This window comes from Rattus norvegicus, chromosome 5, assembly GCF_021556685.1.
Source record: "Rattus norvegicus strain SHRSP/BbbUtx chromosome 5, alternate assembly SHRSP_T2T, whole genome shotgun sequence".
Classification (NCBI taxonomy): domain Eukaryota; kingdom Metazoa; phylum Chordata; class Mammalia; order Rodentia; family Muridae; genus Rattus; species Rattus norvegicus.
Window position 1 is genome coordinate 155,703,805 of NC_141538.1, and position 21,365 is coordinate 155,725,169.

Here is a 21,365-nt window from a genome sequence, read left to right on the forward strand (position 1 = left end):
GGTTGTCCCTTCATCCCATTAGGAGCACATCTGGTCCATGACGTGGGGCCTGTCAAGAAGAGACAACTTCTCAGAGCCCCAGGCTGGCCTGGGCGGAAATCAGAGCTCTGACCCCACTGCCTTCTGCACTTTTTACCCATTCTGTCCGTCCCTCCCCACCAGAGATCTGAGGAGCCCTTCTCTGGGGAGGAAGTGGAACCCCGACCCCTCCACATTCTCATGGGAATGCAGGGTGGGAGCAACACCCGGCAACCCAGGCAGCTGTACACTTAGGAGACCTGCGCCCTAACAGTTTCCAGAGCATTCTCAGGGTCCTTCTGCCTCTGGGCTGATACAGTCCATGTCCTTCCTCATCGCTGGCACCCATTCCTTCATCCCTTTGCGCCCCTCCCCCTCAGGCATGTTTAACGATCTGTACTCATCTGGCCAAGACTACTCTCTGCCCACTCCCTGGATGTTAGTTTTCTTCTTCTGCCACTTGACAGATGCATGCCTTTTAGGGTGTTAATTTACGGTCTCTCTCTCTCCAGCTAATGTCAGCTCCCTGAGGGCTGATGCATGCTTTGTCCTTATCCGATTTCTGTTTCCTCTGCATGCTGGCCGGCTGGCTTTAGTGCCTAGTCCTTCATGCTCTGAGTTCATCTTTAAGAATTAAATAGAGTTCCCCCCAGGGGGCTCTCAGAACCTCTGTGTCTAGTGCAGAGCGGAAAATGCTGGAGTAACTTCCCCGCATGGTCCAACCCAGGAACTCATACTGTGCTGTCCCGTGTTTTGGGCTAACAAGTCAGGGCCTTCACCTCAACTGGGTGCTCAGACTCTACTATAATTGGATCTGACAGAGCAGCTTTAGGGGTGATGTCCATGTCTTGGGGTGTCTTCTCTCCTGGGACTGGTCAGTTACCAGTTACAGCAGGGCTTTCTGTCTCGGAATAATAGTTGCCCTGTGGTGCCAAGGTCAGAGCAGGGAGCAGAGGGTGGGCCCAGGTCCCTGGTGTCTCTTGGGTGTTTAGGGGCAGGTGGACAGGACACTTCCCTCCCTCCCTCCCTCAGCCGCAGACATTCCTAGTCAGAGGTGACAGGCGGCAGGGAGATTTACCATTTCCGGTAACTGGAGTCCCTGGCAATGTAGCTCTCCCTGCCAAGGACGGGCACCCCTTGCTTGCTGGCCATTCCTTTCGTTCCTTCTTCTGGGATGGCCTGTCTGGGGCCTGTCCAGCATAACAGCGTGCTTGAGGGAACACTTATAGCCCTAGAGATTGAGGCTTGGTGACTTGGTGATTGAGACTCGGGTCCCCTTTTAGCCCCAGCCCCAGCCCTAGTTGCTCCTCCTCTCAGAGCTCTCATCTGCAGGGTGACTAGGGAAGGCAATAGGTCCTGTGTTAGCAGTCAAGGGGCCCGGTTCCCGGCTCCTCCTCCCCCACCACATCCGGGACAGGCTCTTCCTCTCCAGAGCCAGCTTTTCTCCTTGCACCACGCTTTGCCCTAGACTGCCCTAGACTGCCGCGCCGCTGCCGCTGCTGCTGGGGCTTTTGAAATAAGAATGTGAGGCTCAAATGCTGCTTCTCTGGCGGCCAGCGGTGCTGACATGAGATGAGATTTGAACAGGCCCACCAACCTTGGCTGGTCACTCTAACCATGTTTACGCCCCCTCTCTGTGCCTCTCTTCCCATTCTGATAAGTGAAGGATATCCGCTTCGACGATCCTTTCCAGCCCTGGTGGCCCCTCATTCTGGGGATACTTCAGAAGTCTCTGTGGCCCTGTGACAGGAGTTGTTCTTCCTGGCAGTTCCGTAGCTCACACTCTTGCTGGGTTTGAGGAAAGGGAGGAGTGGAAAGGAAGAGAGGGGAAGACCGTGGGATACAAAGCCCTTCGGTTGTTCTGTTGAACGAGGTGGTCATTTTTATTCCCATTGTCTAGTTGAGAAACAGAGGCTCAGAGAAGCCAAGTGAGTCGCCCAGACCCACACAGCTAGAAAGTTGCCAGGCAGTGGTATAATGGTGGGAAGTGGTATATGGCCATTGCTCCGGATGGCTTTGATTCATTAGGAGAATATATTTAATACATTAACCTTTCCCTAGATGTGTTAACATGCTTCAGTATTATGATCGCTTTTGGGTTCAAACTACATTTCCCAAGCTGCCTCTGGCACTTGGGAGTAGCCCAGAAACCTTTGTTCTACAATTTCTTGAGTTTTTGCCTTGGAAAATATGGTCAGTGTTAATTATGGGTATGTAAGAGTTCAGAGGAGGGAGAGAGGCCTGTGGGCTAGAGCTGGTCAGGAGTAGAGAGCTGAGTGAGCCTGAGGTGGCCTTCTCTAAGAAGGACCCCCATAAAAGTGCTCACAAAGGACAAAGGGACTGTGGGCAGAGGAGCCAATAGGGCCCCCAGCCCATGTTCCACCCACAGACCTTTGCTCCAACCCCCCACTCTCTGCCAGTCTCCTCCAGAACTAGGTGAAGGGCTGGGGGTGGATGGGGCAGTGTGCCTGACACCCCAGCCAAGCCAGTGGGCCTAACTAGGCCCCTGGGACTTGGGCAGTGGCTGCCTGAGGACTGAGATAACCCTGGCCAGCTAGCGCCACCTCCTCCTCGTCCTCTGCCTGTGGGGCCCTTGGCCCTAAAGCCCCAGCAGCTGTCAGCCGGGAAGGGTGACAGAGGAAGGCCAGAGGTGACTTCCCAGGCTGCTCTTCTTCTTCAGCTGGGGCGCAGCCCAGCCCTGTCATGAGCTGCTTGGCTTTGAGTCTCCTCCTGGTAGCTTCCCACCATCAGTTTTTAAGCCCTCCCTCTGGAAGAGGTTGGCGCTCATGGTGGGGGGCGAGGGGGAGGGCAGGGCATGATCACATCCTTGAGTTTCTTTGATCCCGCTAAAGATCTGAAGACAGAGACAGAGATGCATGTCCTGTTTTTCTGTGGGAGGAAACGGATTCCGAGAGGCGAAGTGACTGGCTCAAAGTCACAGAGCTCCATGGCCACCGTTAACTGCTGACTCCTGGCCTCCCCCAGTCCAGTGGCCTCTGCTCCTGCATTTAAGGAGAAACTGTTCAGGCACACTGACAGAAACTTCCCAGCTTGGACACTCAGGCAAACTGATCAACCATGTGGGATGGGAATTCCATGTTCTTGCTTATGTGCTCTCGGAACTGAGCCAATTATATGAGCTAATGGGTTTATGGCTGTAGTTAGCCCAGGCTCACCCGCAGAGCAGGCAGCATAGCTCCCACACAATGCTAGCCACTTGTACACTCTACAGGAGTTCCAGACAGATCCTACAAACATTTGTAGCGCTCAATAAATATTTGGCACCTACTGTGTACCAGGTGCTGGGGAAAAAAGAGTGAAAAATCACCCATGCGTCCCCGACTCCTTGCTTACATTTTACCCCCCCCCTCCTCTTGTAGCCCACATAGAGACATGCCTCCATGTTAACCGCAAAAGCCGGCTTTCCATATGTGGGTCTTGTGATCCACACACATCGGGGCTGCAGATGAGAGCTCTGGGACGCAGAGATCGTGGGTAGATGCCTGCTCGGGGCCTAGAACCCTGCTCTTCAGAGGGTCTGTGACTCGCTACTGCTGCTGAGCGTGAGAGACAACTTAATGCCCAATTCCTAGGGCCCTAGCCCTAGGGAAAGAGATTATTGGGAGCGTTAGGGGAAGCAGCCATTGAGGGCCAGGCAGTAAGAAGCTCAGGAAGGTCTTCTGGAGGACAAGGCTTCTCGTTCCCCAGGGAGGAGGCCCAGCCAGGTCTTTAAATACCTACCCCACGATGCCCAGAATAGTCCCCATTGTCTCAGCCCAAGGTTGAGAAAGAGAGAGAGAGCTGACAGAGCCTAGCAGGTCCTGAGAGAGGCTGCGGCTGGAGGTGGGGGCAGGAGGTCTGGGATACTTCCCTATATGGTGGTTCAGCATTTCTGCTTACGCTTTTCCATTCGCCTCCTGCAGGAAGGTCTGGGAAGGGCAGGGCAGCAGCGAGCTGCCAAAGAGGGAGCCAGTGGGTGGGGGACTCCCAGGGAGGCCTGCGTGCCTGGAGTAACGTAACATGCCCCTTTGTGTGTGAGGGATCTATGTGCATTGGCTTGCAGAACCCTCCTGTGGGCAGATCTAGCCCAGCCCCCCGCCCGGGGCCTCCTGGCACCTTTGCCAGCTCTGGCTATTTTGGGCACCGGTTGCGTTTAGGTTTGGGGCGATTCTGCCCAGAACAAGGATGCTGGGCTGAGGTGTAGGGGAGGTCACTCCCTCAACTCCCTGGAACTCAGCCTCAAAGGGTCTCTGTCAGAGGGCTGTGAGGGAATGAATGCCGGTTCTGCTATGCAAGGAAGGCAGAGTTCGCCAGACCAGCCTCATCCTTTGGAGACAACTGCCCGCTGTATCAGGAATGTTTATGTTTATTCTAAGAAACAAGACGTGAAATCCCGGACAGGTGGTGTTTCCTGCTTCCCATGGACCACTGGGAAGTTTGAAATGTGCTCCCACTCTCTGACTGACCAGCGAGCGTGTCTCTGCAGGCTTGTTTGCCCGCCTTCCCTGGGTTCTGATGTATATTTAATTTGTTCCCTCTTGCTGTCATGAATTCATCTTGCCTGAAGCAGGAAGGGTAGGGAGACCCCAGCTCAGCTCCTGTGACATGGCTTGCCCTGATTTTGTCTCCCCAAACACTCTGCTCCCTAGGCCCTCTTTTGGTGAAGGGGAGAGACAGGCTGGGATTTTAGAATCCTAAGGTTTTGAGATTTTCGTGTGCTAAAGCCAGAAGGAAACTCAGAGGGCACGGAGGTTGGGTTCCTTTGGACCTGCTGTTACAGGCAGTTGTGAGTGGCCCAATGTGGGTGCCAGGGACAGTAGAAGCTTTGCATGGAGGAAAGTTCCAAGTCACACACATTTGGGAACTGGTAAATAAGTTTTCTCACACCAGGTTTTTGCTGGTACGCTTGTCTGCATAGTTCTTATATCTACTGCTGTCCCAGGGCCACCATCCCCTAGTATGGGCACGCGTTGTGAGGACACAGGAGACCCTTGTTCATTCCACTGCAGCATCTATGTGCCCAGCCTGCTGCTGCTTCCTTCCCCTCCTGCAGCAGTTGAGGAAATCCTAGGGCAGGGATGCTGGCCTCCTCGGCCCAGGATCCAGCTTCCCTTCAGCCTGTTTTTTCCTGTGCTGGATGCTCAGGGCAGCCATACTGAAAGTCTCGCTGCCTGGGCTGTCTTGAACAAAGCCTAGAGTGGGCGAGCTGGCTCTGTTCACCTCTGAGGCCTCTGCCTGCTCCTTGGGATGTTCTTCAGAGGCTGATAACTGCTTGTCCCCCAGAGGTGGGCATTGAGCAGGAAAGCCCAGCTACTAGGGTCAAGGAGATGCCAGGAGGTGCGATTGGTGATGTAGAGTTCCTTCTAGGCTTGTGCCCAGGTGTCCTGAGTTCAAGTCTCAGGTCTTACAACTCTGTCACTGTGGGTGAGCCGACTCTCAGTTTCTTTGCTGGTAAATAACCCCTCCTCCTTTTAAAGAAAATTTGTGGTTTGTACTGAGATGACTCTGTGAGTAAGAAGAGTCCTTTCTGCTCTTCCAGAAGATCCTAGCTTAGTTTCCAGCGCCCGCATCAAGCAGCTTCTAATCCCCTCTAACTCCAGGGGATCCAACGTTCTCTTTTGTCTTTCCTGGGTTCCCGTACCACACATGGCAGGTGCTTGCACAGACACACATACACATGTGTACATAAATAAAAACATAGGTTGACATTCTTATTTTATTTTTAATTTATTTTTATTTACGTACATTGGTGTTTTGACTTGCACGTGTGTCTACAGGAGGGTGTCAGAGTCCCCTGGAACAGGACTTACAGACAGTTGTGAGCTACCATGAGGTTGCTGGGAATTGAACTCAGGACTTCTGGAAGAGCAGCCAGTACTTAACCGCTGAGCCATCTCTCTAGCCCCCGAAATTTTATTTCTAAGAAGGTTTTTTTCTCCATTATTTTAACTACACATATGTGGGAATGTGCATATGAGTACAGGTGTCGGGGTGGAGGTATGTGCAGAGGGCTCTAATCCCTACGCTGAAATTATAGTCCAATATGGGTGCTGGGACCCAAACTCAGGTCCTCTGCAAGAACAGAATGCATTCTTAACCACTGAACAGTCTCACCACTGGGCCACCTCTGCAGCTCTAACCACTGGGCCACCTCTGCAGCTCTAACCACTGGGCCACCTCTCCATCTCACCACTGGGCCACCTCTGCAGCTCACCACTGGGCCATCTCTGCAGCTGTAACCACTGGGCCACCTCTGCAGCTCTAACCACTGGGCCACCTCTGTAGCTCTAACCACTGGGCCATCTCTGCAGCTCTAACCACTGGGCCATCTCTGCAGCATACCTCACCCCTGTCCAATCTTGAATTTAACAACTATGATGAGCACCTACCAGGGACAGAGAGCTGCATGGGAAAGAGCTGCAGAGCACAGGGGCAGAGGCTTTGTCTTGGTGGCACCTTCTAGTAGAGGGGAGGATGGACAGATAAATGTGTCAACAGAATGGAGTAGTCGGTGAGAGCCAGAGGATGGGGAGGGAGTGAGAGGGAGCCAGCATGGATTCCAGAGCTGGAGTGTGACCCGGACAGGTCTCTAAAAGGTGACATTTGGGCAGAAACCGGGGGAAGGGAGGAGTGACTGATGGAATGTGTGGGTACAGAGACTAAGGAAGAGAACACAGCAAGTGCCAAGGCCCTGGGGTAGGAAGAGGCTAAGCGTTTTTTTTGTGGGGGGGGTAGCCTGGAGAAGGTGATGTAGCTTTAAGAAAGAGAATGGGAACAGGAGGTTGGCAGGTGTGTGTGTGTGTGTGTGTGTGTGTGTGTGTGTGTGTGTGTGTGTCCGTCTGTCTGCCTGTCCCTCTGTCCATCCACCGGTGGCCACAGTGAGGACTTTTCTTCTCACCTTTCGGTGGGCTGAAGGCAGCAAAGAGGGCCTGATACAATAGGTTTAGGGCGTAGACATTCTCGTTATTGGTATAGAAGCTTGGGGAACATACCCCAGCCTCCTTAGAGGAATCTGCAGGTGTGGACAGGCCCAGCTGGGCAGGACTGCCCTCAGAATCTGCCAGGCCAGTGCCCCACACAGCAGCAGGGCTGCCAGGAGCCAGCGAACCTGAGATGTGAGGCAGGCTGTGAACAGGAGGTGGCACGTGAACGCTGCAGGCGGTTGGCACCGGCTCTGCTTGGCAGAGAGTGTTCAGCCCCCAGGGACCTTTCTTCTGGGTAGCTCTGACTGGGAGCTGTTCTCACTGCCAGCCCTGACCACACCTGACCTGAGGCTGAGGTGGGAGCACTTCCCGGAGAGATTCCACTGTGCTCCCTGGAGCTGTAGGGGAAGCACTCTGGTCTCCAGGAGAGGCCTATTCCTGGAATGTTTTAAGGAGCCTGCAGGAAGTGTAGGGTCTGTGGAGAACGGGAGCCTTCAGAGTTCACGCGCACTTGAGGGCCAAGCACTTGGAAGTGGGAAAAGCCCAGATGTGGCTTCCCTGATGGCCTCCACCTCACGAATGCCCCTCTGCACCTCTTCCTCCCACCCCTCCACATGCCACAGACCCTCCCCAAGCGACTCTGAGCCTATCTCTTGCCTCCCCACCTCCACTTCACTCCAAACTTCTCCAGATCAGTTCCCTCTACCCCCTTGCTAAGTGAGGGACCTCTCCGTGTACCCTTCTGTCCTTCCCTGTCACACCCCTTGTCACACTGCGTGGTCATCACTGGGTTGGCAGTCTGGACCCCACAGAGCTCAGAGAGCTCATGTAGTCCAGGCTGGCCTCAGACTCACTACATAACGGAGGATGACCTTGAACTCCTGATCCTCCTGCCTCTGCCTCCCAGGTGTTGGGATTTCAGGGGTGCTACAGCGTACCCAGTTCACACGGCCCTGGCAGTTGAATCTAAGGGCTTTGTGCATGCTGGGCAGATACTCTGTCAGCTGAACTTTATCCCCCGCCCTTGTTTTTGATGCTGTTGAGGCAGGGTCTTGCTGTGCATCCTACCAATCTGAAACTCTCTATGTAGATCAGGCTATCCCCTAACTCACTACGGTTCTGTCCCTCTGCCTTTGTCTCCCAGGTGTTGAGATTACAGGCCTATGTGTCGCACCTGGTTTGCTTCCCCTCTCCATGGGCCGAGCAGAACAGAACTCAGGAAGTGGAGTTCGAGGTGATTCGAATTCAGTCTTAATGGGCAGACCTGGCTGGTGACACTCTCAATAGTTGGGAAAACCAGGGCCACCCATCTAGAATGAGGCTTGGTGGCCTGAAATCAGGTTTGAATGGGCAGGTCTGGCTCTCCCTACCTTACCCCCCAAGTCTCCCGAGATCCAGGGATCTCATGCTTTCGCCTATCCTGTCTGGTCAGAAGAAAACGGGCATGGATGCCAGCCTAACTATATGAGGGGGTGCTGGGGCGTCGGGCACCTCAGGGCCTCCTAGGGTGAGGCTAGCCAGCTTCAGAGTCCACCGTGCTCACTTCTGCCTCCACTGTGCTCCCTTCTCCTGGCTCCAGGTGCCCGCCAGGCACAGTGGTGCACACCTGGCATCTCAGCATTCCGAAGGCTGAGACAGGAGGGGTTCAGTCTGGGCTCTACACTTTCAGGCTAGCCAGGAGTTTATAGTGAAACCGTCTCAAAAAAAAAAAAAGTAAAATAATTTGAAACAAAACAAAACAAAATAGTAATAAAAGTCACCAGCTTCCTGGCATTCACAGCAACTGAAGTGGGCCAGTGCGGACCTTGTGCATAGATGATGGGGACCCCATGAAGCTGCTAAAAGGAAAAACAACAGGCCATGAATGCTGTTCAAAGCTACATCGAAAAGTTTCCGGCCCCAACTTCCTGCTTCCCGGGCTTTTGCCACAAGCCCTGATCCTCTTAGTGCCCCGCACTGCCCTGGCTGGTGCTCCCCACTGCCCTGGCTGGTGCTCCCCACTGCCCTGGCTGGTGCTCCCCACTGCCCAGGTTGATGCTCCCTACTGCCCTGGCTGGTGCTCCCTGCTACCCTGGCTGGTGCTCCCTAGTCTCCTGGCTGGTGCTCCCTCCTGCCCTGGCTGGTGCTCCCCATACCCAGGTTGGTGCTCCCCATACCCAGGTTGGTGCTCCCCATACCCAGGTTGGTGCTCCCCATACCCAGGTTGGTGCTCCCCATACCCAGGTTGGTGCTCCCCATACCCAGGTTGGTGCTCCCTGCTGCCCTGGCTGGTGCTTCCTACTGCCCTAGCTAGTGCTCCCTAGTCTCCTGGCTGGTATGTAGCCTTTCCAGATCTCAGGCCTGGGGGATCAGATGTCAGGAGTCAAGCAGGTGTCTCCTGGCCCCTGTTGCTGAGCTAGTAATGGCAGGTAAGCCTGGAGCCGATTTTCAAATGTAGCTCCCATTAGCTGTGTGTCCTTGCTAGGTTACTTTACCTCTCTGTGCCTATTTTCCTTCCATGTGAGTTGCAGTTTCCACTACTTGATGTGGATTTAAGTGCTCTCTCTAGGTCTTATACAGTCCGTCCGTGCACAGCGGCACTCGTCAAACCTTGTCCTTCTTTAGGGGGGGTGGATTCTTCCCAGCTGAGTGGCTGGCAGAGGTCCTGCTGCCGCCTTGAGGTCCCAAGTGTGAGAAGCTGGCAGTCCTCCCGAGCGGCACGGGCACATGGGTCTGCCAGAGAAGGCACAGCCACCTCTTTTCCGGCCCGGCGCCCCTCTCAGACTGCCAGGGGATTAAAGGCCTTCGGGCCTTTGTGTTCTGCTCACCCGCCCCTGGCAGTTTGCACTGCAAACTGCTGCCCTGACAGATTCCTTTCCCCTCTGCCGTCTGTTGCCCTCGACAGGACACTGGGCAGTGGGGGAGGGGGCGTCTTGGCCCCGTCCCTCTGGTCTGAGCTGGAGCAGGGCAAGTGGTACTTGTAGGGGTCTTCCTAGGAACCCACGTCACGGCAGAGGGGCTGAGGTTTGGGGCTGTGGCTATATGGACCATGGGAGAAGGAGGCAAGTGGTCAGACCCACCCCCACTGTCTCTGGATTCTGATGAGGTGAGCTCACTCCAGCCCCAGATGCCTGGAGTCTTGCCCTGGGCAGCCATAGCTGCCCTGGGGACTGCTTGGAGGGGGAGGGGCTCAGAACTTCCTGACCAGCTGTGGGGGTGGATGGGGCTCAGTTCCAGACCTGGGCCATGAAGACAGAGGAGGCTGGGAGCTGGCCACCCAAGGCATGAGAAGAATGTCTCCAGAGAAACCCCCACTCCCACCCCACTCCCACCCCACTCCCCAGCCTCGGTTCGCCTCAGAACTGGCAGGTAGCTGGAGCCGAAAATCGGCTCTGTGGCTCACCCGGGCCTAGGCTCCGTCTTTTAACATGCTTCCTTCATTCCAAACCAGCAGGTGAGCCCAGGCAGGGAGCTCACGCCCTGCCTTCCTTCCGCCAGCACCTTGCCTTAGCCACACCCACCCTCCCTTCCTCTCTGTCCTCGCGTCAACACTTACTGAGTGGCTGCTGTCCACAATGCTAACACCAGCCTGCCTGATGATAGGTTCACACTGTCCTCTGAACCTCCATGTCCTCACTTGTAAAATGGGAATACATTCCCAGAGGCAGGATGGGAGCCCCTGGGATTGGATGGAGTTGGGAATCCAGAAGTTTTTGACTTTGAGAAAGAAGACACAGAGTACTTGGCAGCTGTGAGGTGACATCCTCCGTGGGACCTGGGGCCACCAAAATCTGGTAGTTCAGCTGCTTTCAGTGCCTCAAGCTTTCAAACTCAGTACTTGAGAGGCGGAGACAAAAAAATCTTCTGAAATCTGAGGCCAGCCTGGTCTACATAGTGAGTTCACGACCAGCCAGGGACCAGCCAGGGCTACACAGTGACTCCCTGCCTCAAAGACAAACAAAATCAAAAACATACCGGGCACAGTGTCTTATTCCTGTAATTCCAACATTGTGGGGCTGGAGGCAGGAGGATCACGAATTCTAGGTCATTGTTATCTGCATAGTGAGTTTGAGGCCAGTCTGGGAAACCTTGTCTCAAACAAAAACAAAACAACAAAATAAAACCCTCCTCCCCCAAAGCAAACCTCCCCTCCCAAAGAAAAACCCAAGGCATCGTTGGACATGTTTATGATTCCTCCCTTGGGAGGCTGGGGCGGGAGGATCTAGGCCAGTCTGAGCTACACAGCGGGACTCTGTTTCCAAGACTGGATGGATTTTCCCTCTTAACAGGTGCAGAGTTGGTGTTGCTGTAACATCAGTCCTATGGGGATGCTGCAATGATGAATGGTTTGCTCTACATAGTGTGTGGGATGAAGTCTGGGTCTGTGTGTGTGTGTGTGTGTGTGTGTGTGTGTGTGTGTGTGTGTGCGTGTGCGTGCGCGCGCGTGCATGCGCACGTACTCGTGTGTAGAATCTGAACTCAGGTCCTCATGTTTGGTCAGCAAGCATCTTTCCCACTGGGTCACCTCCCTGACCCTTCTGGCTCTTATTGTCCTCTCTCACTGTGGGTCCACAGCTTTGATCAGAGCAGTCTTTTTTTTTTTTTTTTTTTTTTTTTTGGTTCTTTTTTTCGGAGCTGGGGACCGAACCCAGGGCCTTGCACTTCCTAGGTAAGCGCTCTACTACTGAGCTAAATCCCCAGCCCCTGATCGGAGCAGTCTTAGAAGCAATCTGTGGTATAACCTTTGAAAGGTTCACACTCAACACTGTGGAAGCCCAACACGCTGTCCAGTGTGTGTACCTGCATCCCCATGTTCCAGGCCTTGCCTGGTTTCTATGCCTTACTTGTCTCTTCACTCCGAGAGCATCCTAGTCAGCCACGACTCCCTCCAAAGCCTCATGGATGCTGCAGAGGATGGTCTGCTTTCTGTCCCTTCTTTCCTTGTCTCTCTGGACCTCTCTAGGTGTTGGATCTAGAGGTATTTCCGGATGTCCCTTGTCCTCGCCAGGAGAACCTGGACACACACCCAGGGCTTGAGACTGCTGCCTCCCAGAAGTTCTTCTTTGGTCACCTGCTTGGGTTCAGAGGATAGCCGTCACTTGGGACCACCCTCCCTATATCCTTGCCTCATGGAGTTACTCCCTAAATGTTAGGAGCAGAATTTGGCCTTGGCCTGCATGAGTCAGCCACTCCCCTTCCCCCAGCAACTTAGAGGTCTGGAAAATCCCCCTCTCAGCTTGGCTCCTTCCTTGCTGGCTCAGAACTCCCTCTAGCCCTGCCTGAGTACTCCCATTCCTCTGGGAGGAAGCAGGGCTCCCGCATGGCCGGAGACAGGCTACAGGGCAGGAAGCCTGGGTTCTATTTCTGCCTCTGACCTTGGAGCTACCCATGGCCCTCCTTAAGACTTAAGGAACACACTTGCACAGGCCCAGGCTGCTGCCAGCCCAGCACCCCCTTGGGCCATTCAGGGGACTTGGTCAGGTTGGAGATGGAGTCTGGGTAGCCCTGTGCATTCTGGTACTGCTATCCTGTTTGGCCTTGCAGCCTCTATGAGGTCTAGCCCAGTGCCTTGGCTTTGCCTGGTTAGGGAAGAACTTGAAGCCCAGGTCAGCCCCATGCAGGCAAAGGTCTGTGTGGAAGAGCTCAGAGGGTCTTTGTGAGCTGCGGTTCTGTGCACTATGTGAAAGGGGGGACTCTCAGGGTCCTTAGCACTCACTCGTGAGACGTTAGGTCTGGAAACCAGACCACCAGGGTAAATTCCAGCTCCTACAGTTAAGCCCATCTTTCTCTTCCCTGTTCCCAGCCTTTCAGCACCTGCAGCCAGCTTCAGGTGGTTCTGGTGTGCAGGGAGCACTCTATGAGTGAGTGGGGGCTCAGCCCATGCTTCACTGTCCTTCCAGCTCCTTCCACCATCAGGTGCTCAGCCCTGCTCTGCTCTTCCCAGAGCCTCTTTCCCTCTGGCTCTATTCCCCCTCCCAGATGTGAAACCCAGCTGCTTCTGCACAGACAGCTCTTTGCAAACCAAGTCTCTGCCCCTGGCTTGTCTTGCCTCTCCCTGAGGGCCCTGGCTGCCCCCTGTCTACTCCGACACTGGGGAGGAAGCTACAGGGGAGATAGCCAGCACTGTTAACCTGAGTGTCTGCGGCTGGGGGACTTCTGACTCAGTGCCCTGTACCCTTGGCCTTCCTGCAGATGTGTGTTCCCGGCGTGTTTTTTTTCCTTGTTGAATCTCACTTTGCTATTTCCTGTCCAGTTCCAGGCTACTCCCCCTACCCTCCACCCCCTTCCTCCTTACAAGAAGCCCTGGATCTTACTTACCAGCTAGAGTTTCCTTTCCAGACAGCAGTGTCTAAGTGGTGCCAGGAATCTGTGCACCTCGTGTTTAGCCCCCGTGGCCTTGCTTGAACAGTCATTGGGAGGGTGTGAGCATGATGCCGACTCTTCCTACCTGGAGAGAACCCAAGGATACCCTTTCTCCTGTGCCCCTAATCAGTGTCCCTGCCCCAAGTCTAGCCTCTTAGTCCTCTTGTATCAATCAAGGCCCTGCTTCCTCCACCCACCTCTGCTCCCAGGCAGGGAAGGAAGCAGAACCTCTGGTCTTGTTTTTAAGCAAGCCTCCCAGAATCTCCTGGGTACGCACAGCTCTGTCAAACCTGGGATGAGAAGCTGCCACTGGGGTTCTGAGAAGGAGCCAGTAATCTATTTTCCCCAACCCCGGAGGGTGGTTCTGCTTTTGTGTTTTGGTGATGATGGTACTTGGAACCAAACCCAGGGCCTTGCATGTTGAAGAAGACAAGTGCCGGTATCAGTGAGACAAGACACTGCGTGTTTTCGAGGCAAGACCCCTGCTGGCCTTGAACTCATGACCTCCTTGCTTTTGCCTCTTAAGTGCTGGTATTAGAGACATGTCCCACTGTGTTTGGCTACCAGTCCTGGAGATTCAGAGGTCACATACCTGTTTGCGTGGGGACATAGTCCGCAAGCCTTTGGCTACCACTGTGGACAGGAATGAGCCCTTCTGTAGTTGGGAGAGAGGGATCTGGTAGCGACACGGCTCTTTGCCTATGAGGATCAGGCAGTAGGTCATACCAGGGTGTCAGGTGAGGGCTGTACAGCTCTTATCCTAGGCTCAGCAGTGGGGCAAACACAAAGTGATCAAGTAGTGCTCAGTCCTGGAAACACACACACACACACACACACACACACACACACACACACACACACACACAGATGATGGCTGTGCCTGGCAGTTAGACTGAGCCTCAGCTCCCGTGTGGATGGACTGGCAGCAGATAAGACAGACCCAGGGATTTTGTGTCTACTTATGGGAACATAGGGTGGGAGAGAGTGCCACACACAGTGAAGGAAAGACCAGCAGAGTGTGTGTGTGTGTGTGTGTGTGTGTGTGTGTGTGTGTGTGTGTGTTTGAGACAAGGTCTTAGGTAACCCAGACTGACCTCCACTTTGTTGTGCAGCCAAGGTTCACCTTGAACTGATTCTCCTGCCCCACCCTAAGTGTTGGGATTATAGGTGTGAGCCGATATACCAGACTAAACGTGCGTGCGGTTTTGTTTCTGGGCAGTTATTGGGGTAACGGCTAAGTAACATAGCTCGAAAGGATAACAAGAGTTGGTTCCAGAAAGCAGACAAGGAAGGACACTGTGGCAGAAAGCCCTGTAGCATTAGTCATGGGGGACATGGACTGTATAGAATTGGGGCTTTCACAGGGAACTGTGTCCCTCTGTCCAGACACCACCGAGCCCTGGCAGTGCCTGAAGCCCTTTCACCAGGGATTTGGGACTGTCCTGGGGTCATTGAATACTGAATTCCTGCGTCTGGGGCCTCCCAGTCTTTGGGCTCCCTGGGTGTTTTCCTCTCAGTTACCTGGACAACGCCTTTGAAAACATCTAGATATTGTCCAAGCGGATGTAGGCGTCCACTGCCCACAGCCATTTCTTGGGAGAGCCTGGGTCATAGGCACCAGGCTTAGCCTTGTGCTTTGCCGCTGTCCCACACCTCCCCCTTGCTCTCCCAGGACAGATGCCTCAGATGCACTTGAGCTTAGCATTAGTCCGAGGTCGCGGGGAGTTGATGTCTGTCTTGCCTCCATTCAGACACAAGCATTTAGCTGCAGGGCTTTACGTGTTCTGAGCAGTGGAATGTGCTGCCTGCAGCCAGGCTTGGACACCAGACCTGGTGGCGAAGGCCAAAGGACTGAGGAGGGAGGAGCTGTGGAAGGCCAAGGGCCAGAGGAGGGAGGAACCGTCACCAAAGCCTACATCAATTCTCTCCCTTCTGCCCATGTCCCCTCCACACTTAAACTGGCCACTCCTCTACCTGCTCATGTCTCTTCAGGTTGCCTAATATCTACCTGTGTCCGCTGGCCTACTCTCATGTCCTGGGTGTCCCCTTGCATCCTCCAATGACAACGAAGCCACCTTTTACCAAATGACCTTCCTTTTACTCTTTGCTTTATCCAGAGAATCCCTGAGAATCTGAACATTGGGCTCCGAGGCCTCCAAGGGGTGGGTGGGTCTTTGGGTAGCTGAGTTACAAAAAGTGACTCCTCCTGGTTCTCTCAGCCATCGTGAATCTAACAACTGTGGAGGGGCTATTGGGATGGAACGTTGGGTCCCCTCTGAAATGAGAAGGGCCCTAGAGTTTGGCAGTTGACAGGAGAGGGTGACTCACGGGCTGTCATCTCCCATAGGTGACACAGGGGCTAAGGGCCTATGATGGCCTTTCCCTTCCTGAGGACACAGAGACTGTCACAGCGAGCCGGTATGGCTGGACCTACTCATACCTCTCTGACGATGAGGACCTGTTGGCTGATGATGCGTCAGGAGGTGAGCCGTGTGTCCCCCTACTAGGGATGGAGTCTTTCCAGGAACAGTCCTGGCTGCAGAAAGTTCTATGAAACCCACCCCAGGTAGGACCTCAAGAGACGGCCCATATATTGAGCGCCGTGGTATACACCAACTTAATTCCTGAACTTGGGTGGTGGAGGAGGGAAGATCAGGAGTTCAAGGCTAGCCACCATTATATATGAGTTCGAGGCCAGCCTGTCGTAAATGAGACCTTGTCTTAAACAACAACAACAACAAACACAAACGAACAACACACACGGGGGCTGGAGAGGTGACTCAGCGGTTAAGAGCACCGACTGCTCTTCCTGGCGTCCTGAGTTCAAATCCCAGCAACCACATGGTGGCTCACAGCCATCTGTAATGGGATCTGGTGCCCTCTTCTGATGTGTCTGAAGACAGCTACCGTGTACTCATATGCATAAAAAAAAAAAGTCTTATTTTAAGGACAGCACACGCACAAAATAGACTAGAGCTGGTGAGATTGGTCAGCGGGTAAAGGTGCTTGCCGCCAGGTCTCACGACTACAGTTCGATCTCGAGAACCGGAATCGTAGAAGGAACCAGCTAGGGCCTCCTCTTGCTCACGGTGGCACACTGTATGTGGTCACAAACATATACACACTAGAAGAAACAAACAAACAAAAAAAAAAGATGTGAATGTGTATGTCCTGAACCCCCGATCTCATGATCCCAGGTCAGCTCATCTCTCTGACTCTAGACTGGCCACTACTCCCTGGGGCCAGCAGGACCCAAGGGGAAGAGTTGATAGTTCACAGTAGGGGACACTTGTCATACCTACATCTTACTCCTTCTTGTCCCCATTTGAAGGTCAGACTGACCTGGCTCCTCGGCCCCACCCATTGGACAGATGGTCCCTGTAATTTGGGACCTCAGGCCATACACTGATGGAGGTCTCCAAAGTAGTGAGGAATGGGGTGTAGGTGAGATGGCTGTCCTGTGTTCGAATACCCTTCACCACTGGGCCAGGAGCCTACCATGCCTGGCACCATGTTGGTACCCATTGAGTATTTGTTGTTGATGATCTAAGACTCACTTTTTCTTGCAGATGGCCTCGGCAGTGGAGACCTGGGCAGTGGGGACTTCCAGATGGGTAAGTTGCTGAGGGGATCCCCAGAGCAGGCCTGTTGGTTTGCAGAGGCCTCATCTCTGGGGCAGAGGACCCAAGGGCCCTGTGGAGATGGTCCCCTTCCTGCTGAATGGCAGTTGTGTGAACTGATGGACAAGTGCTGATGGGCCTGACCCCTCCAGCCTCAACTCTGCACAGCTGGCTGCCCTTGGGGTATGGCCCAGCGGCTGGGCTTAGTCCCATCTGGGAGGCACAGGTGTGTGCCCTGATGCCCAAGGTGTGTTGTACATTATCAGATGGGCTTGCCTAGGACTGACGCCCTTCCTGTCCAGGCAAGGATGGCTGCCCCGACTCTGATAGGGCCTTGCTCGGGTTGTCCCCCTTGACTTGACACTAGAACCCAGCCCCTGAGATGTCCCTGGCAGACTGGCAAACCTGTAGCTTTTCAGCTGCTTCCAGCCTCATCTGGACCATGCCCTTCATAGACCACCCCTGGCTGCCTCACTCCTCTCCTCACCAGCCTATCAGGTGGTCCTGCCCTGGAGACTGCCCGTTTCTCTATCCCTGTGGTAACTTCTGTCCACTCGCTCCTTGACTCCCCACTTCTGCCACTGTCCCTTCCCTCTCCCTTTGTCCTCCCCATCTGCCCATCTGCCACTGCCTAGAGCTTTCTCTGCTCTCAGCTGGCCCACTCTGTTTTCTGTGTGTCCCTTCCCCGGCGTCTCTGGTTCTGTCTCCTTTGCTGGCCCTGCTCTTCCTGCCTGTCTGTCACTGTTCTGCAGACCTCCCTCCCAGCTCATCCTTGATAGTCAGTCTTTTTTTCCTCCCTGTGGTCCTCTGTCCAGCCCACCTTGGCTAAGAGTCACACAGGAGGCCAGAGGTGGCTCTCTCTGAAAAGTTGAGTCCACACCAGTCCCTGGGACTCCCCAGAAGGGCTCCAGATTGGAACATGGTACTGGGACCCTGCTTTTCTTCCTCTACTGGTGGCGCCCAGGATGCAGCCAGGCTCTGGAGTTGGGAGCAGCTTGTCTGAACCTCTGTACAGGCTGGTTTGCTGTCCATCTAAGGGCTCCCAACCTGGAGACTCAGCCCAATCATGGACTCTGCTGAGCAGAAATGGATGATTGGAGCTGGGGTGCCCACTAGAGGTTAGGGGTGTATGCCTCCCACTTACCAGGATTCGGGGCAGCTTAATCTTCCTCCTCTCCTCCTCTGATCTCAGTGAATGCTTTTACTAGGGTCAGGAGGTCAGGTGGGGGAGGCCTGGTCAGGGCAGATGCCCAGAGCACCCCGTCTTCCCTCCCCCCAGGCAGCCTCACACAGAGGTCCAGCAATCTCAGTCTGGGTGGGGCCTCGGCACAGGCTGCCTACCCACTCGGGGTGCTTGCCCTGCCTTGCCTCTGCCTTGGGACAAGGAGAGGGGTCAGGCTGCAGGACTCCAGCCCTTCCCAGGCCCCGGTAGAAAGGGGCTTTGTGGCACTCTGACACTCTCCTCAGGAGTGGGCACATTCCTGGGCAGAGGCCTGGCCTCCTCACCCGAACTTGGCTGTAGGCTGAGGCCAGGGGCCGGGGTGGGGGCTCTCAATGGGCCTCTGTGCTTGCACACAAGAAGCCTCTGTGGTGGAACTCACAGCCCCACCCTCCGCCCATAAGCCCCACCCACTCAGCACCCAGGAGCCCAGCCCCACCATTGGCTGTGGTTCAGAGCAGACACAAGCATGCCCTCACGGGGTAGGATCCACTCCTGCACCTGGCACAGGACCCTGAGGACCCTCTTGGCCCGAGCCATAGAGGGAGAACACCCTGGCTTGGGGGCTGTGCACCTCTAGGCCCAAAAGATTGAAAGTAAAGTAGAAGACACCTCCCAACCTTCATGTCACATACATCCTGACCAAATGTCACACGTACACTTCAGTCTCAGGGCCTTGGCACTTGTCCGTTCCCCTGTGTACAGTGCCTTCTCACAGACACTGCCTATGGCTCACCCCTTTCCTTCAAAGAGACGTCTTCCTTGAACCTCCATAGAAAACTATATTCTCCCCACCCTAGCAGGCTCTCTCCCTGACCCCCAATTTCCTATAGTCCATACATTCTTTTTTTTTTCTCTCTCTTTTTTTTCGGAGCTGGGGACCGAACCCAGGGACTTGCACTTGCTAGGCAAGCGCTCTACCACTGAGCTAAATCCCCAACCCCTAGTCCATACATTCTTACCCATTTGGTTTATTTCCTTTTCCCCTCAACTGGAAGATGGTCTCCCTGGGCATGGAACCTTCCGTTTGATGAGTCCATCGCTGTACCCCTGTCTTAGAACACCGCAGTAGACCATTCATTCATACTGCTTCTTACCTGAATGCTTTTCTGATCTAGGGCTCTTCCTAGGGCTTGTCTGGGGGGTCTGAATTAGAAGTTATTGTCAACCATGCTCCTTTGCTGTGCTCCAGTTACCATGTGGATCCTCACAGCGGCCCTTGGGATGGTCAGTGTAGGCCTCAGGTTGCAGGTGCAGCATTAGAGCTCAGAAATGTCACAGGCTATTGGGGGTTGGGAGGCATTCTGTTCCAGCAGGAGGGTCATTAACTAGTGAGCCGCCCTACCTCCTCACATTGCTGGGGAGTGTTCTAGCACTGTGCACACACTCCAGATTACTCGGTGGCTCTTAATAACCTGATATTTATAACGTGTGCTGAAATTCACGAGACACAAAAAATATCCTGTACACGATAGGGACTTAAGAAATTACTGGGAGGCTGAGCATGATGGCACCGTGCCTTTGATCCCAGCATTCTGGAGGTAGGGGCAGGAGCCTCAGAAGTTTGCTCGTCCTTGGATCCATATTGAATCTGATCTTATCTGGGCTACATGAGACCCCATCCCTCCTCCCTCTGCTGGCTTCATAGCAAGAGTAGCCCAGAATCTGAGACCCTGTCTCAGACAGTGACAAACGGGCTGGGAAAATAGTTCTATTGAATATAAGAGCACTTGCTGATCACACACCTTTAATCCCAGCACTCGGGAAGCAAAGGCAGCTGGATCTCTGTGAGTTTGGGACCAGCTTGGTCTACATAGTAAGTTCCAAGACAGCCAGGGCTATATAACAAAACAAAACAAAACAAAACAAAACAAAACAAAACAAAACAACACTTATTGCCTAAGCATGAGACCCTGAGTTTATATTCCCAGCATTCATGTTAAAAAGGCTGTCCTGGCTCCCAGGCCCTGTAGCCCCAACTGTGATAGGTGCACAGACAGGATCTCCAGGGCTTCAGTTCAGTGAGAAATGCCAGCTCAAGGGAGGAGGGTGGACCGATAGAGCGAGACACTCCCTCCGTGTCTTCTTCTCACCTACATGTGCTCATGGGCATGTGTACCTGCTTGCATGTGTGCATATATTTGTCTGGCATCTGCTAGATGTGCATGTGTTTGTCAGGTGCTATGTGTATGTATATGTGTGTGTACACATGGGTATGCATGTACGTATACATACAAATGTCCGATTCATTTGACACTAGAGAGTTCAGTCCACATTTTCAACTCAAGAACATTGTGCTGCCCTGCTCTTCGTCACTGTGATGTAACACTAGAGGCGTAGGAGGAAGAAAGATTTACTTTGGTTCACAGTTTCAGGAGTTTCAGAACAGGGACAGGGACGTTTGGCTCTCCTGCTTTGGGCCTGTGCTGGCACAGTATACTGTAGTGAGAGTGTTTAGCAGAGAAGTCTGGTTCACCTACTGGTGTCTGAGAAACAGAGAGAGGTGACCTAAGAAGGACTGAGTCTCAATATCCCTTGTAAGGCTAGACCCTCGGACCTAATTTCCATCCATTAGACTCCACTTCTCAACAACAAAACAAGCAGAGGCTGGAGTTGAATGAAAGCACTTGCTAAAGTGCTTTCCTACCTTCCCATATCGCTACAGACTGGGGACCAAGCTTTCAACCCGTGGTCCTTTGGGAGATTTGTGACCCAAACTCCAGCCAAACTGATAATCTGTGGCTATAATCTGCAATCTGTGTTGTACGTATCCGGTGCTGAAGGAAACAGCAGTCGTATGTTATGGTCACAGCAGAATGACGTGTTTATCTGATCACGACTCACACAGATAAGCACTTGCTCCATGCATGGGTGGGTTCTTCATTTCCTCATGGAGCTCCTTGGTGAGGCAGGGTGACAGGTGATCACACTTCTTTTTTTTTTTTTTTTTTTGGTTCTTTTTTTCGGAGCTGGGGACCGAACCCAGGGCCTTGCGCTTCCTAGGCAAGCGCTCTACCACTGAGCTAAATCCCCAACCCCGTGACCACACTTCTCATTCCCCAGGGCTGGCTCTGCACACAGGAGCAGTGCGGGGGGGGGGGGGGGGGGAGCCAAGCGCCCTTTACCTTGTACAGCAGTCTTGGGATGTGAGAGCTTTGACTCCCTTACCCACACATTTCCTGAAGAAGGAATGAGACTGTCATTGAGTGGGGGGTCAGCGTGTGAAGTAGCTGACATCAGATC

At 53.8% G+C, this 21,365-nt stretch overlaps 1 protein-coding gene and 1 long non-coding RNA gene across 4 annotated transcripts in view; one reads left to right on the top strand and one right to left on the bottom strand.

Moving 5' to 3' along the window:
• Positions 1-21,365, top strand: part of Hspg2 (heparan sulfate proteoglycan 2) — a 101,161-nt gene that overhangs the window by 17,008 nt on the left and 62,788 nt on the right. For all 3 annotated transcript variants that reach the window (XM_087549397.1, XM_087549396.1, NM_001427438.1), the window contains 2 exon segments: positions 15,631-15,766; positions 16,853-16,897. In XM_087549397.1, coding sequence (XP_087405523.1) covers positions 15,631-15,766; positions 16,853-16,897 — 181 coding nt within the window.
• LOC148006115 (uncharacterized) lies at positions 1,881-3,878 on the bottom strand. The gene is made up of 2 exons (XR_015621267.1): positions 3,760-3,878; positions 1,881-3,020 (listed from the first exon to the last, which is right to left on the bottom strand). It is a non-coding gene; the product is annotated as an uncharacterized LOC148006115 (long non-coding RNA).